We start from the raw sequence: 16,514 nt of genomic DNA on the forward strand, positions 1-16,514 counted from the left end.
CAGCCAGCTGGGTGGCTTTGGGCTCACCATGGCACTGATAAAGCAGGAATATCATGGTTCTCTCAGCCTCACCCACCTCACAGGGTGTCTGTTGTGGGGAGAGGAAAGGGAAGGCGACTGTAAGCCGCTTTGAGGCTCCTTCGGGTAAGGAAAAGCGGCATATAAGAACCAACTCTTTTCCTTCTTCAGTAATCTCAGGGCTCTCTCAGCCTCACCTACCCCACAGGGTGTCTGTTGTGGGGAGAGGAAAGGGAAGGCGACTGTAAGCCGCTTTGAGGCTCCTTCGGGTAAGGAAAAGCGGCATATAAGAACCAACTCTTCTTCTTCCTCTTCTTCTTCAACTGCTCAGCTCACAGGCATACTAGAGTTAACTAGGCAAGCCCATCTGCAGGGAAGGGGTTCAGTGTCGTTCCCCCCCCCCTATTGCCCTGGTCCAATCCCGAGTCCCCGTGGATGGCCCAGGCTGGCGTGATCTCATCAGGTCGAAGAAGCTAAGCAGGGTCGGTCCTGTTTAGCACTTGGATGGGAGACCACCAAGGAAGTCCAGGGTTTGCTGCAGAGAGGCAGGCAATGGCAAGACACCTTTGAGCATCTCTTGCCTTGAACACCCTCCTCGGTTGCCATAAGTCGGCTGCAACGTGAGGACAGTTTTCCCCAACATAGCTGTGTTAAACACCAGCCGCAGGGCAAGGGAGTCTCTGTATTGCGTTTAATACGGACTGTCACCATCACGTCGGATCAGCTCCTGAAATCTGATGGCATTGGGCTCGCCTCCCGTGCAAGGGATCTTGGTTTGTTTAGCCTGGAAAGGAGACTGAGAGGGGATCTGATAACCATCTTAAAGTATTTAAAAGGGTGCCATGTAGAGGATGGAGCAGAGTTGATGTCTCTTGCCCTGGAGGGATGGAACAGAACCAATGGGATGAAATTAATTCAAAAGAAATTCCATCTGAACATCCGGAAGAAGTTCCTGACAGTTAGAGTGGTTTCTCGGTGGAACAGGCTTCCTCGGGAGGTGGTGGGTTCTCCATCTTTGGAGAGTTTTAAACAGAGGCTGGAGAGCCATCTGACGGAGAGGCTGATTCTGTGAAGGTTCAAGGGGGTGGCAGGTGACAGTGGATGAGCAATAGGGTTGTGAGTGTCCTGCATAGTGCAGGGGGTTGGACTAGATGGTCCAGGAGGTCCCTTCCAACTCTATGATTCAATGAACCGGTGCTGATCCTGCCTCTGAGATCGGGCTAGCCTGGGCTATCCAGTTTAAGGACCCTTAGCTTTAGGCTAATCCCACTCGTGTATTCCTAGAGCTGAATCGGCGTGGCTAAAACAGCGTCCAAACGCTTTCCTTTTCCGAAAATGGCATTTTATATTTTTAAAGAGGTTTGGACAAAATTAAGCACTGCCGCCTCGTGCCCTCAGTCAGCCGGCCAGATTGGTGCTTGTGGTTAACGGTTCCTCGGAAATCGAGGGGAAACGGAAGCCCTTGGTTTGGCTGGCTAGTCGCCTTTGTCTGCAGGATAATTTCCGAGCTGCGTACCGAATTCCCTCGTAGCTCACCTCGGCCGCCTGATAATCCTCGTGGGCTTTCCCTCCAGAAAGAGAGCGCCGTTCATTAGCAAAGCCGCGCTGCCAATAAAGATGACGGACCAACTGCAATTTAAGAGCCGAACACTCAGGAGTGCTGTAAAATAACCCTAAAGGGCTTCCATTCTTACAGTTTTGCAAAAACGGCCAGGGGGAAAAAAAAACAACATACAAAACTTACCTCATTCTCATGCTGTTAAAGTTTACACTAAGGACGGGGCATTAAAGTGGGGAATATGTCCCTATCGTGACCCACGGATGTTCCCCCTCTGTGTTGGGAAGTCGGGAGGGGACGGATCAGCTCCCCGCCCCCGAGCCAATGAAACCTGACGACTCTTGTGTCAACAGTGCCCTGGTGAAATCGCACTTTCAGAACGGTAGAGTCTGGTAAGCTGTTGCAGAGCAGTCACTGGTTTCCGAGCCGCTCCTGTTAATAACGTCATCTAATTAAAACATCTGTAAAAACCCTCCATCGTTTTTAATTTGACATTAACTCTGAGAAGCAGCCCTCTCCTTTATGAACTGGCTGGCCGAGGCGCAGCCAGAACAACCACTAGGAATAGAAACAGACCCTCCCCCCACGATTTAAGATTCAGGGCTGCCACGTTTAAACTGGATCAGGAGGAATCTATACTTGAAAAGAGGCGAGAATCACATTGTCACGTAAGATGCCTGTGAAAATGTCAAACATTCAGTTCCTCTGGAGGGCCAGCGACAGGGCCCAGAGGCTGAGGCCTTCTCCTGATGTTGCCGCCTGGCTCTGGGGTTGAGAGGTTTAGTGTCTCTTAATGGCCCTTTATGCATGAAGTGGAAGGTCCGCATTCGGGGTGGAATGGTGGCAGCTAAAAAAACCAATGATGCACGCTGCAGGCGGCAACCGGGCGCAGAGTCAACGTATACTGTCAAAAAAGCTGCGTTAGCGAGATGCAGAAGACAGTGGAGCTTCCCGGGACCAGGGCGCAACCAGAAGCGGCTCCAGAGTAGCCGTGTGCATAATCGGATACTCTGGGTTTTGCTGCCGTTGCGTTCCGTCCCGTGCGTAAGCTGTTTGCTTCGCTTCTTCCTCCTCCTCCGCGTTCTCCATGCCGCCGTTTCAGCGGCCGTGCATAATAGGCCAATGTGGAGATTCCCCTCGGTCACCATGGCTAGTAGACATTGATACTTCTCCTCCATGAATCTAACTCCTTTTTAGAGCCGTATATTCCTGTGGCCATCACTACATCCTCTAGCAGTAAATGCCACATGTTAATCTCTGTAAAGTAGCAGCCTAACCTAGCCTGATCTCAGAAGCTAAGCAGGGCAGCCCACGTTAGTATTTGGATGGGAGCCCATCCAGGGAAGTCCAGGGTTGCTACACAGAGGCAGACGATGGCCAGTCACCTCTGAATGTCTCTTGGCTCAAAGAGCTGCAGTGAGCTACAATTCCATAGAACCAATATGCAGCCCCCTTAACCCAGATAGCCCAGGCTACCCCAATCTCATCAGAACTCCGAAGCTAAGCTGGGTCTGCCCTGGTTAGTATTCAGGTGGGAGACCACCAAGGGAGTCCACAGAGTTACTACAAAGAGGGTAGGCAATGGCAAACCACCTTTGATCATGTCTCACTAGGAAAACACAGCCGCAGCAGGAAGAGTCAGACTGCTGTCCCCCAAATTCCTCACCACCTCACTACTGCCCCCAAATTCCTCACCGGCCCCACTACTGCCCCCCAATTTTCCACCGGCCCCACTACTGCCCCCAAATTTCCCACCCGCCCCCTACTGCCTCCAGATTCCTCACCAGCCCCCTACTGCTCCTAAATTCCTCACCACCCCCCTACTGCCCTCAAATTCCTCACTGCCTCCCTCCAGCCCCCAAATCCATCACCACCCCCTGGATCCTTCCACAGCCCCTGGGGTGCATACTGCCCACTTTAGGAGCCCCTCCATCAGAGCCCCTCTCTGATCCGAGAACCCTGACAAAAGTGTCTTTTTTGGGCTTTTATTGCCTTTCCGTCCGCTTCGGAAACCGGCTACAGGCGCTCCCTTTTCCTTCTCGCTTTACAAGATGCACCCATCCGTTTCTCTCCCCTCCTATAGAAGACTGCCCCGGACTTGTCAGTTCCATGCTGTACAAACAGGTCAAATAACGGGCGGAGACTCTTAGCATTCAGGCTCCTTTCTCGCGTAATGTTCAATGTCACAATTAAGAACAGAACGGTGTGTTCAGCCAAAACGTTGATGGGTGGTCTGAGGATGGGCCGTGGGTGGCAGGAGGGGGAGACGCAGGTTTGAATTCCCTTTCCGTACAACGGATCCCCTGAGCAGAAAAATGGCGTGGGAGGAGAAAACCCAATTTGCGCAGAATGTTACACTTCCAAGCGAAGGGAGTGGATCTTACAGGAGAAGCATTCAAATAGGCAAAACCCACCCCTCAGACAGGCTGGGACAGTCCGGCCGGAGCTGCGCCAATAACCTCCACCAAGGACACAGCTCGGCTCGAAGGATGTGGATGTTGGGCGTTTGGACTTGCGTTCCAGACTTCCTCGGTGCCTTCACAGGAGGTGGCGGAGGATGTGGTCCACGGCATGGGGGAAGCTCTCACAAACCAAGTACGGGGACGGGTTGATTTTGCCTTCGTCCCCTTTGCGGTATTTGCCTGCAATGAAACCCCAAACGGCAAAGATTAACTTTCAAGCCAAGTCAGTGGCTGTTTCCCAGTTAGAATGTGGTCAGGGAAGGCTGACAATATGTACCCTTTTGAAGGAGCTAAACCTGAAGAAGAGTTGGTTCTTATATGCCGCTTTTCTCTCCCCGAAGGAGTCTCAAAGCGGCTTCCAGTCGCCTTCCCTTTCCTCTCCCCACAACAGACACCCTGTGAGGTGGGTAAGGCTGGGAGAGCCCTGAGATTACTGAAGAAGAAGAAGAGTTGGTTCTTATATGCTGCTTTTCTCTCCCCGAAGGAGTCTCAAAGCGGCTTACATTCGCCTTCCCTTTCCTCTCCCCACAAGACACCCTGTGAGGTGGGTGATGCTGAGAGAGCCCTGATATCACTGAAGGAGAAGAAGAGCTGGTTCTTATATGCCGCTTTTCTCTCCCCGAAGGAGACTCAAAGCGGCTTACATTCGCCTTCCCTTTCCTCTCCCCACAACAGACACCCTGTAAGGGTGGGGAGGCTGAGAGAGCCCTGAGATTACTGCTAGGTCAGAATAGAAGTCCACGCTCCTAACCACTACCCCAAGCTGGCTCCCCAGTTCATTACTGGAAGTCCTGAATGAATCCCTCTCATCTCAGTAGCCCCAGCAGGCACTGCCTTTCCCTGTTTTCCCCCAGCAGCAACAATAAGGACTAGAAGCATGGTGGTGCTTTAGACAATTGCAAACTTAGCTACTCGATACCGACAGTACCCATGGCCATTCACCTAGTGGCCAAACACTGGCTATCGAGAGGCCCATGGGCTACAGTTCCCATGAGCCCCTGCCAGCAGGGGCCCATGGGAACTGTAGTCCATGGACCTCTGGAGAGCCACAGTATGGCCACGCCTGGACTAGGCCTTACCCGTCTTGACCAGTATGCCCAGCATGCCAGCATTCTGCGCGCCGCCAACATCATCCCTGCAGTCCTGCAGAGCAGAGCAAGGAAACAAAAGTTAGCCAGGGTTATTTATCAATCCTTCATTGTCACACAGGAGGCCAGATCTTCTGGCGGGGCAAGAGATCGAAGGACTCACATCGCCAATCATGACGGCTTCCTCCGGCGCACAGTCGGTGCCGCGCAAGGCTTCCAGGAAGAAGGTTCTCTCCGGTTTCCCCACCACGTTGGCCCGGGTGTCGGTGGCGTATTCCAGTCCGGTGACGAACGGCCCGGGGCCGAGGGCAAGACCATCTTTCCTCTTATAATATCGGGCTTTGTGCACAGCAATGAGGGGAGCCCCGTCGAGGATCAGCCTGGAGGTAGGGAGGGTGCAAAAGACACGTGGAATTAACTGTGCAAATCCAGGAGTCCTGGAATGGGAGAGAACGCCTCTTTTCTGAGCGATTGGGGAAAGGAGGCAACAGGACAAAGAAAAGTATGTCACTTTGGAAAGAACTGGACTTTGAATGAGAAAAATTTTCATTACTGATCTCTTTAAAAATCTGATACATGATAAATAAATATTTCCAGTGGCTAGTGGCTAAGAGCGGCGGCTCCTAATCTGGCAAACCGGGTTTGTTTCCCTACTCCTCCCCCACATGCAACCAGCTGGGTGATCTTGGGATAGTCGCAGCCCTGATAGTACTGTTCTGACCGAGCAGTAATGTCAGGGCTCTCTCAGCCTCACCTCCCTCACAGAGTGTCTGTTATGGGGAGAGGAAAGGGAAGGCAACTGTAAGGCGCTTTGAGACTCCTTCCGGTAGAGAAAAGCGGCATATAAGAACGAACTCTTCTTCTAATCTGGAAAGCTGGGTTTGATTCCCTGCTTCTTCTCCACATGCAGCAAGCTAGTTGACCTTGGGCTCGCCACAGCACTGATAAAGCTGTTCAGACCAAGCAGTGATATCAGGGCTCTCTCAGCCTCACCCACCTCACAGGGTGTCTGTTGTGGGGAGAGGAAAGGGAAGGCAAATGTAAGCCGCTTTGAGACTCACTCAGGCATTGAGAAGTAGGGTATATAAAACAACTTTATAGGGGGGGTGAGGAAGAACTATCATTAACATGCTTATTGTTAAACATTAATTACTGTTAAGATTTTGTTGGAGAGGGCGTTTTTGCTTCTCTCTTTTAAAAATATATTGTACCGTGTGTGGCGATCTTTAAAAAGAAAAACATAAGAATAGCCAAAAAAAACTATAATGGAATCCACGCTTCAAGACAGCTGTTTTCTCCGGGAGAACTGACCTCCATTGCTTGGAGATGACCAATGATTCTGAGGCCTCTGGTCTTGAACTGGAAATCTTGCGTTTCCTTGCAGGTCACCCATCCATACCAAGAGAAGGGCTGCGGTCCTTACTGAATGTTTGCTCTTCTGAGCTTATCTCTTAATCCAGAACAGTGCCCCCCAAAGTCTGAGGTGCCCCACGGCCAGCTAACCGAGCCCCCTGCAAATTCATAGTCCATCGGCAACACCTGAGAAGCCCTTGAGTGGCACCTTTCACAGCAAATGGTGGGATCCCTCCTTGTAGGGAACGGTGTTGACCGGGACTTGGCTGCAACTTTGCGAGCCCACGCAGGAGGAAGGGTTCCTCCTGGTACCACCAAGCACGGGGCTACGATCCTGCCCTGAGTTATCTGCACCGCAATAAACGCCTTCGAGATAACGCCTCCAATAAAAGGACAAGATAAGGATCGCTGGCTGATTTACCTTGGCTGACCCAGGAAGCCCTCCCAAACTCTTGATGACGGGTGGGAATGTCACCAGGGCCGTGAGCTGACAAAGCAATAAGGATCAGGGGACGGCGGAGACTCTGGAGCAGAGTTGGAACCAAGTGTCAGTATAAGCTACCTCGCAGGGGGGGGGTGGTTGTGAGGATAAGGGGATTAGAAGAGAGGGCTGCAAACCATTTTGTATCCCCCTTCATTGGAAAGAAAGGCAGACTATATATATACATTAAGGATATGATGTCGCTCTTATCATTTTACAAGGGGGTTAAAATTATGGGGGGAGGGGTACCATGAGAGGGCATGAGTTCTTGGGACTTTTGAGCTAAAAAAGGAAATGATCCAAAACACCGGCAGCTCTACAGAAAAAATCAGAGTCCAGGGGCACCTTTAAGAGCAACAAAGATTTATTCAGGGCGTGAGCTTTCAAGGGCTTGCCCTCGAAAGCTCACGCCCTGAATAAATCTTTGTTGCTCTTAAAGGTGCTATTGGACTCTGATTTTATTGTGCGACTTCAGACCAACACGGCGACTCATTTGAATCTGAGCTCTACAGAAAGTCACCCTTACCCACCACTCCATTGAGGGCTGAGATTTCCACCACGTAGGGCCCGTGCATTTTTCCAGCAACACTCTGCAACCAAAAGGGGTTGGATCCAGCCAGCTTTTCCACCAGTAAAAAAAGGAGGACCCTTTTCACCAAAACTGGGTATGAAGGGCTGTTGTTACCCTTATGTTCCTGTTTGGGAATTAAGATCACTGGGGGAGGGAGGCCCTTCTGACTGTCCCATGGACCAAAGAAGCTCATTTGAGTAGTACCTTTTCAGTGATGGCCCCACAGTTATGGAACAGCCTCCCCAAGGAGACTGTGAATATGTTTAGTGACTTCCCTGCATTTTGCAGGGGGTTGGACGAGACGACCTGAGAGGTCCCTTCCAGCTCTATGATTCTACGACGTGTCCCCGGACTGCTCACTTCTGTTCTTTAGGACAGTGGTCCCCAACCTTTTCCAGGCTGCAGACCGGCAGGGGCAGGGAGGGCAATCGCCCGGCCGCGCATGCCACTCCCGCACATGCGCGCACGCGTGGCCGGGTCACGCATGCACTCTTGCCCCATGCGTGGCTGGAAACACGGCACTCCCGCACATGCGCATTTGCAGCAGTGCATGGCGCAAACGTGCATGTGCAGGAGTGCCGCCGCATGCGCGGGAGTGCCACCGCATGCACGTTTGCAGCCACGCATGGTGCAAAACCTGCATGCGCGGCTCTGCGGAGGCAGGGAGCCGCGGCCCAGTGCCAGGGCCCGGTGGTCAGCCGAAGATGGTTTTCTTTAGGATCGCCTTCACTGAATGCAATCCTAAACTGTGATTACTGAGCTGCTGGACTCTGCTACGGATGGCCTAACGCGGCGACCCATCGGGAGCGCTACACTTACCGGAAAGCTTGATTCATCATTTCATAATTGAACTGATCCGGAGCCAAGCCTATCACGACAGCATTGGGATCGTGAGTGTCTAGCCCTGAAACAAAAACGGGATTTAATCAGTCAGCTTGAGGGCTACGTGCTTTCTTTTCTTTATTTAGCAATCCAATGACCCAGCAATCTCGGAAAGATCCAGAGAGAGCGCTGTTGTTGGGGTTTTTTTGAAGAGTTTATTTTTATACTCTGCTTCTCACTCCCCAAAGGAGTCTTAAAACAGCTGTCAATTGCCTTCCCTTCCTCTCCCCACAACAGGCACCCTGTGAGGTCGTTGTGGCTGAGGGAGCTCTAAGAGAACTGCTCCATACAAATAGCAGTAAGAGATCAAGGTCATCCAGGAAGCCTCATGTGTCTCAAAGCGGGTTCCAATCACCTTCCCTTCCTTTTCCCACAACAGGCACCTTGTGAGGCAAGTCAGGCTGAGAGAGTTCTGAGAGCACTGGAACTGGCCCAAGGTCAGTCGGTACAAGGTATGCCAATAAAGGTGAGCGAGTGAGTGGAAGGAAGGAAGGAAGGAAGGAAGGAAGGAAGGAAGGAAGGAAGGAAGGAAGGAAGGAAGGAAGGAAGGAAGGAAGGAAGGAAGGAAGGAAGGAAGGAAGGAAGGAAGGAAGGAAGGAAGGAAGGAAGGAAGGAACACCACCGGCTCCAAGCAAGATCAGCTGTGAGGAAAATGGCCATAAAATAGGACATCATTCACGAGACAGACTGGTGCACAGGGGCAGCTCCCAGCCTCTCTCCTCTCCTTGCTGAAACCCAGAAGGAGCCCCCAAGTGCACCCTTAGCCCGCTGTCTCTGCTGAAGCAATAGCTGGCTCTGCATTCAGGGATGCTGCAGGCCCAGGCCACTGCAGGCCCACGCCAGCCTCCCACCATTCCAGACCACAAGAAGTAGGAATGGCCACGTGGATTTTGCATCCCTCCTGGCGGGGCATCTGGGTCCATTAACCAAAGACTGGATTACGCTCATCCATCGGCAAACAAATCTGACACAAAGATTATCCAAGAATAATGCCATAGTAGTTACTAACAGAAGCTTAAATATCTTTCAGCGTACTTAAAACTACTGAAAACAGAAGCCAAACACATTGCAGGGGGGGAGGGAGGGAGAGCCCCGGCTTGACGGAGTCTACGTCGTGTTTGATCTAAAAGGGAAGAAACAAGCTGGCTGAAAGAGGTTTCTCAGTCTTCGTGCTCAGTTGCGATGTCTGACTTTGAAACGCCCTGGCCTGGAAGGCTCCCTAGCCTGAATTTATCAAATCTTGGGACACCAGCAGGTCATTCCTGGTTCGAACTTGGGCAGGAGGTTACCAGGGGGACCCGGGAAACACTCCAAAGAGGCAGGCAAGAGCAAACTGGCCCTGTTCACGTCTTGCCTTGAAAAACCTACCGATTTGACTGTCGTTTCCAGCACCTCTTTAAAATGCAGCTCCTTGGGATTAACCGAGAACCCAGCGCTAGATCTCTGAGACAGGCCGGAAGAGCTGATCAGACCACCTTTTTTGTTATTTAAAATATTTCTTAGCTGATTCTTAGGCAGATTGTGAGCAGTTGGGCAGAGGGGACTGAGTCGGCGCTTGGCTCTTGTGGCGCTTTCTTGCGTGCCCAGGGAAATGCCGATTGCCACTTTGGGGGCGGAAAACGAATTCCTTCCAGGCCATTTCTTCCAAGTCCAAAGTAGCTACACAGAGGCAGCCAATGGCAAGCCGCCTCCGTCCACCTCTTGCCCTGGAAACACCTAGAGTTGCCAATAAGTCAGCTGGAACTTCACGGCACGCAATTATTAATTTAAAGCCCATGAGGAGAAAAAAACAGCCTGTCCCTTTAACAGAGGCTTAATGGGGTGTTATTTACCACCTGATTTTATTTCCCTCGATGCCGTAAAATGTTACATTAGCCCACTTCCTCATGTTAAGCCTCTGGCAGTACACGGTTTTCCCCCCAGGCCTTCTGGCGACCCAACCTAGCTTGTATTTTGCTCTGCCGAATATTCTCCAACGTCCAGCTTTTGCAGTCCTAGACAGGCAGGGGAAACAAGACACTTTCGGAGCCACCTGGCCCATCACTAGCTGTGCGAGGCCTACTATAGATCAAAGCCTTTGAACTGATTCTGTGAACTTGTGAGCAGCTGGGCAGAAGGGGCTGTGTCAGTGCTTGGCTGTTTTGGCCCTTTTTGCATGCCCATCACCACTTTGGGGTTGGGAGGCAAATTTCCTCCAGGCCAGGCTGGCCAGGGATTCTGGTTTTCTTTGGGGGGGAGGGCATCATCTGGGCATGGAATTGGGGTCCCTGTGTGTAGGTAGGCAGGTAGTTGTGAATTTACTGCATTCTGCAGAGGGGCTGGACTAGATGACCCTGGAGTTCCCTTCCAACTCTAGGATTCTACGAACAGAGACAGAGGAGGGCTCCCCAACCTTTTGAGACCTTAGGGACATTTGGAATTCTGGCATGCAGTGGCCACAATAGCAAAATGGCTGTCACTGGGGGGTCTGGCCGACTGCAATATGGCTGCTGGGGAGGGGCCGCCAACTATAAAATGGCTGCGACAGGAGGTGGAGCCAAGTGCAAAATGGCTGCCACCGGGGGTGGAGCCAAGTGCAAAATGGCTGGGAGGGAGGTCATGCATCCCTCTCATAGTAACTCTTTAACATTTCGGGCAGGAGGTCCGATGCTTTTTAATGTGCACAGCCCGTCAGAAAACCTGTTGGCAAAAGCTCCCCCCCCCCCCCAGCCCTGCCTACTTTCTAAAAGCAATTGACAGGCAATAGGAATGGTGTTGATGGACAACTACAGCCACCACAGGCAGGATTTTGGGGTCCCCAGAGACAGAGAAACACCATTGCTTAGGGAAATCAGGTGGCGGCTGCAGCCACAAGGTTCCTTCCAGGGAACACTTCGCAGAAGGGAGTTTTCTTACGGTGACTCGGTGGAATTTCCAAGGCAAGAGACGTCCAGAGGTGGTTTGGCGCTGCCTGCCTCTGTACAGCAGCTCTGGACGTTCCTGGCTGGTCTCCCATCCAAAAACGAACCAGGGCCAGCCCTGCTTAGCTTCCAAGATCTGACAAGGTTGCTCTCGCCCGGGCCTCTCCCCTCTGCTCTTTTGGCCCCCATCGCACCACTGAAATCCCGCAGTGCGCTGTCCTCCACAAGCAGCAAGGGCCTGACCCGCTTCTCTTCCAGGAGGTTCCTGGCCGCCGTCAGAGACGTGAAGATCTCGTCTTCTCGAATGTCGAAGTCAAGTTTCTTCAGCCTCTCCAGCAAGTCCTGCTTGCACTCCTTGGTCGTGTTGGTCACAAACCTGACGGCGACCGGAGCGCTGCGCAGCCTGGGCCGGGAAAAGCAGACCGTGGGAGTGTGAATTCACGGGGCAGTTCCTGTGAAACTAAAACCTAAAGGTAAAAAGGTAAAGGTATCCCCTGTGCAAGCACCGGGTCATGTCTGACCCTTGGGGTGACGCCCTCCAGCGTTTTCATGGCAGACTCAATACAGGGTGGTTTGCCAGTGCCTTCCCCAGTCATTACCGGTTACCCCCCAGCAAGCTGGGTACTCATTTTACCCACCTCGGAAGGATGGATGGCTGAGTCAACCTTGAACCGGCTGCTGGGATTGAACTACCAGCCTCATGGGCAGAGCTTTCAGACTGTATGTCTGCTGCCTTACCGCTATGTGCCACAAAAAACCTACGTCGTTCTAAAACTGCAGGAGCAGCTGACTCAGGCAGGGGCCGTTCTGGAGCTAGCAGGAAGGGAAATCCCACAGGATAGAGCTTTACAGGAACACAAGAAGCTGCCTTTGGGGAGAGGCTGTCCTCAGTGCTAGGGCATCCGCTTTTCATGCAGAAGGTCCCTGGTATCTCCAGTTAGAAGAAGTAGAGTTTGTTCTTATATGGTGCTTTTCTCTAACCAAAGGAGTCTCAAAGCGGCTTATAGTCGCCTTTCCTCTCCCCACAACAGACATCCTGTGAGGGAGGTGAGGCTGAGAGAGCCCTGATATCACTGCTCGGTCAGAACAGTTTTATCAGCGCTGTGAGGAGCCCAAGGCCACCCAGCTGGCTGCGTGCGGGGGAGCAGGGAATCAAACCCGGCTCACCAGATTATAAGTCCGCACTCCTAACCACTACACCAAAAGGATCCAGCAAGAGGCGATGTGAAAGACCTCAGCCTGAGACCCTAGAAAGCTGCTACCAGCCTGAGTAGAAAAATACTGACCTTGATCAGTGGTCTTATACAGGGGGTCATATTCACAGTTCAGGGATACAGCCTCTGCTTGGCATGCAGAAGGTCTCAGGTTCAATCCCAGGCGTCTCCAGCTAAGAGGCTGTAGATAATGTGAAAAGACCTCTCCCTGAGACCCTGGAAAGCGGCTGCCAGTTTGAGTAGAAGATACTGCCCTTGATAGCCTGATTCCGTATAAAGCAGCTTCATGGCATATGCCTCACTAGATGGTGGACGCACCATTCCTTGTGCAACAGCTGATGCACAAGCAGCAACGGGCATGAACCACCTTGCAAAGATGACCAGACTTTCAGATCCTCCCTGCCTTTAACTGGGATTTCGGAGGGGGTCTGCCGTGTCCAGCGCCTGGTGCCACATTCTGTCCCCGGAAGCAAAATTGGGTGTACACAGGCACTTGCCCACAACCTCTCCTTCTAGCTGACAAGCGGCCTTTGCGAAAACCACTGGACACGTGCACATCTCTTTCGCGGGAGGAAACAACTCACCTTTTCAGAGCTTCTTGGGCTCCGAGCACAGCTGAGTCCTCGACGTGAAGCGTCCCGCTGAGATCCACCAGAACAGCTCTGAGCGCACGCCGGGTGGCCATCCCTTCATGCCAGGGGGGGAGAGGAGAAACAAGTCGCAAAACGGTGGAGAAAACGACGGACAAATTTTAAACAGGAGGCCTGTTTGGCGCTTCCTCGGTGCCAAAACCTGGAAGAAGCGGAGTGCGTTTTGCTACCCGTACCGGGCGGCCGATATATTTTTGTGATTAAAACCTGGAAGAAGCCGGAACGTCACCTGGGGTAGGAAACGAGCCCCTTCTGGCAGAAAATGGACCGGCGAAATTAAAAAACATATGCATAATTGATAGGATGATGTTCTCTCCTGTTGGCAGAAGGCGAGCGTTATTCGGTCCTTCAGCTTGGCAATTCGCCTCAATATTCTACCCACCATCCCGCCCGCCCGCCGCATGGCCAATTCAGAAGCTGGGCACTGGAGCACCACAGCTTTGTTTTTCACCGGTTCAAAAAGACGAGATGCAGCCAGCGGGGGTCACATTCCTCATTTAGGAAACAGTAATGCTGTGCTTTTCATGGAGGGAGCTTTGCACAGCATCTCAGGGTGGGGGGGAGAAAATCGGTCAGGTTTGGTAGGTGGGAGCTCAGAGGCACAGATGGTTCGAGCCACATGATTCGGCCGAAGAGCCCCACGAGGCCCCTTCATGTAGCACAGCAGGTGAAATAGGACGGCAGGCAGTGGATCTTGGCAATGCATGAAGCACAAAGCCACAAGGCTGTGTGTAGGGATGGCAGCTGCCAGGTGGGTCCTGCAGATCTCCCGGAATTTCGGAACATCTCCAGGCAACTAAGAGCAGTTCCCCTGAAGAAAATGGCTGCTTAGGTGGATTTTATGGTATTAGACCCCATTGAAGTCACCAACCCTCCTGCCCCCCCCCCCAGCGTCTCCACCACTGAGCCATGGGCCCATCCACCATGCATGTGCAAAAGCTAGGCTTATGCCCAACTGTCTACTTCCTGGCGTCTCTGAGCATACAGACAATACTTTAATATCAGCGTACACTGCAGGGATGGCTAGACTGTGGCTTTCCAGATGTCCCTTCTCTACAATTCCCATGAGCCCCTGCCAGCATGGCAGACCAGGGAGATCTGGAGCCATTGTTTGGCCACTTCTGGCGTAGAGGCTAAAAGCACAACACCAGTTTCAGTGTCCATGTTCCACTTCTCTGGGCTTTATGCTGGCAGGCAAGCAGTTAGCTGGAAGAAGTCACTGCTTGGTGCTAACCGAATAATTTCCCCAGGGTGCCAACAGCGCATCAGAAAAATGGGAATATATATATTTTAAGATATCACTTTGCTTTTGTTACAGGAAGTCATAAGCTGCTGCGGCCTTGCTAGGAGCCACCTGTGAGGGGGTGTTACTTGTCGCATGGAGATGAAAACCTCTTTGGCTGCATTGAAGCTGGGAATTAAATCACAGTGCTGCCCAGGGCTTCAGTGAGGCACTCCCAATGCCAGCTAACTTATGCTGCCTAATCAAGCAAGGCTTATAGCATAGGGACATTCAACACACTGTGTACGGTCTATATGAAATTCCCCAGCTTTCTGTCTTTCATTCTGGGCATCTGAAGAAATGTACCTGCACCCAAAAGCTTCTACCCAGAATAAAACTTGGTTAGTCTTAAAGGTATTCCAGGATTCGAACTCTTTAGTGATTCTGGTACCAAAGGATGCAAACTACTTTTTTTCCCTGAGAAGTGCGGAGATAGATATTGAGCCATAGCAGACAGCTCAATGAAAATGTGAAAATGTGGCAGTGGTGAAAATGTCAAACGCTGTATCAGGAATTATTAGGAATAAAATGACAAAAATGAAATGAAATGTATTTTCCCATTTGTTTTTGCTGGCCACGTGTTAGAAAGAACGCTGACCTGGATGGCAGACCCATGGGCAGAGTCTGATTTTGCTAGAGGAATGCCCAACCCAGGCCGGTGACTCATCCAGAGTCCCAACAGGCAGGCTCCCACAACTCCCTAGGCCCACACAAGCATCTCCACACTTTAGATCTCTCTTGGCACACTTTTGGGGGCACTAAATACACAATAAACCAGGGGTAGTCAAACTGCGGCCCTCCAGATGTCCATGGACTACAATTCCCAGGAGCCCTTGCCAGCATTCGCCAGCGAATGCTGGCAAGGGCTCCTGGGAATTGTAGTCCAGGGACATCTGGAGGGCCGCAGTTTGACTACCCCTGCAATAAACGGCTGCCCAGGAGTCATCACCATAATGCCTCTTCTCCCTTCAACGCCGTTCAAAGGCGAGTGAGACAGGAGGAAAGACTGGCTGGATACGAGCTCCCTTCTCACCTCTCAGGCGGTCTTGGCCTTCCACCTAAGGCAACCGCGCCGTGGAATGATCCATTAACGCTTAAAGTAGGAAATTGAGGAGGGACACATTTCTCCCCCCCCCCATTTTGGCAGTGAGATACAGTTGGTACGGTCCTCGCTCTTCATCACAGCGGCAGCCAGATCGTACCATGGAGACAAACGGGGGTGGGCGATTCCATGCGCGTCTCGGCTGCACTCACCTGCGGCTAGAGCGACGCTCCCAGCTTGTGGCGAGAGAAGGGTGAAAGCCCCCCCCCCACTCCGTGTCACTGTTTAAGGACCCACAACTCTTTTCTAAGCTGACTACATAACTGCCTGAATATAAAGGAATTTGTGAGTTTTTGTATTTTCAGCAGCACAATGTGTTAGTCCCTGGCTGAAGCCCCCTCCAGTAAAATCTTTTTACTGAAATCTCCTGCGTGGGAGTGAATGGACATTTTTGGACAGGCACTTGGCTAAACACCCTTGATTTTAGAGAGGTGAGCCCACAACAGAGCGCAACATTGCAATAGAAAACCTTTGGTACCCCTGTTGAACTTCTGCCTGCAAGCATCCGGATGCAGAGCAATGAAAGAAACCTTTAATAGTGCTGTAGAAGCAAGGGTTTGGGCATCATGCCAGGGAAATCTTCCTCCTACATAAAACAAACCACCTACCTGTCTCGTTGTAGATTATAGTTCCCGGCAAGCAGCTGTGTTGAGTCTGAAGTAGTGGAACAAAATTTGAGTCCAGTGGCACCTTTCAGACAAAGTTCTATTCAAAGCACACAGGAAAGCTCACACCTTGAATAAACCCTCATTGGCCTTAAAGGTGTCATTAGACTCAAATTTTGTTCTTTCTCCATGTAGTCCTAACCTGGAAACTGCTGACTTTGTCTCACGCCTGACTCTCTGCTGACTGGTAAAAGGGGACAGAGCCTTATCAGTGGTTGCCCCCATCTCTGGAATAGTTTCCAAGTAGGTGTTTAAGTAGGGTTACCTATGGCTGTAACATTTTTAGGG

At 51.7% G+C, this 16,514-nt stretch overlaps 1 protein-coding gene across 3 annotated transcripts; it reads right to left on the reverse strand.

Annotated features, from left to right (window-relative positions):
* Positions 1-3,501: 3,501 nt before the first annotated feature.
* Positions 3,502-15,764, reverse strand: HDHD2 (haloacid dehalogenase like hydrolase domain containing 2). 3 transcript variants are annotated; one of them, XM_077346734.1, is made up of 7 exons: positions 15,409-15,427; positions 13,112-13,214; positions 11,508-11,716; positions 8,351-8,435; positions 5,290-5,506; positions 5,118-5,181; positions 3,502-4,218 (listed from the first exon to the last, which is right to left on the reverse strand). In XM_077346734.1, exons 2-7 carry the CDS (start codon positions 13,210-13,212, stop codon positions 4,115-4,117), a joined length of 780 nt encoding a protein of 259 aa, XP_077202849.1. In that variant the 5' UTR covers positions 13,213-13,214; positions 15,409-15,427; the 3' UTR covers positions 3,502-4,114. The 3 variants fall into 3 exon arrangements, with proteins under 3 accessions (XP_077202849.1, XP_077202848.1, XP_077202845.1); XM_077346733.1 differs by lacking the exon at positions 15,409-15,427 and adding an exon at positions 15,493-15,668 and having other exon boundaries at positions 3,503-4,218; XM_077346730.1 differs by lacking the exon at positions 15,409-15,427 and adding an exon at positions 15,714-15,764 and having other exon boundaries at positions 3,507-4,218.
* Between the last annotated feature and the right edge of the window lie 750 nt (positions 15,765-16,514).

The sequence above is a fragment of the Paroedura picta genome, chromosome 7, assembly GCF_049243985.1.
Source record: "Paroedura picta isolate Pp20150507F chromosome 7, Ppicta_v3.0, whole genome shotgun sequence".
Taxonomy (NCBI): domain Eukaryota; kingdom Metazoa; phylum Chordata; class Lepidosauria; order Squamata; family Gekkonidae; genus Paroedura; species Paroedura picta.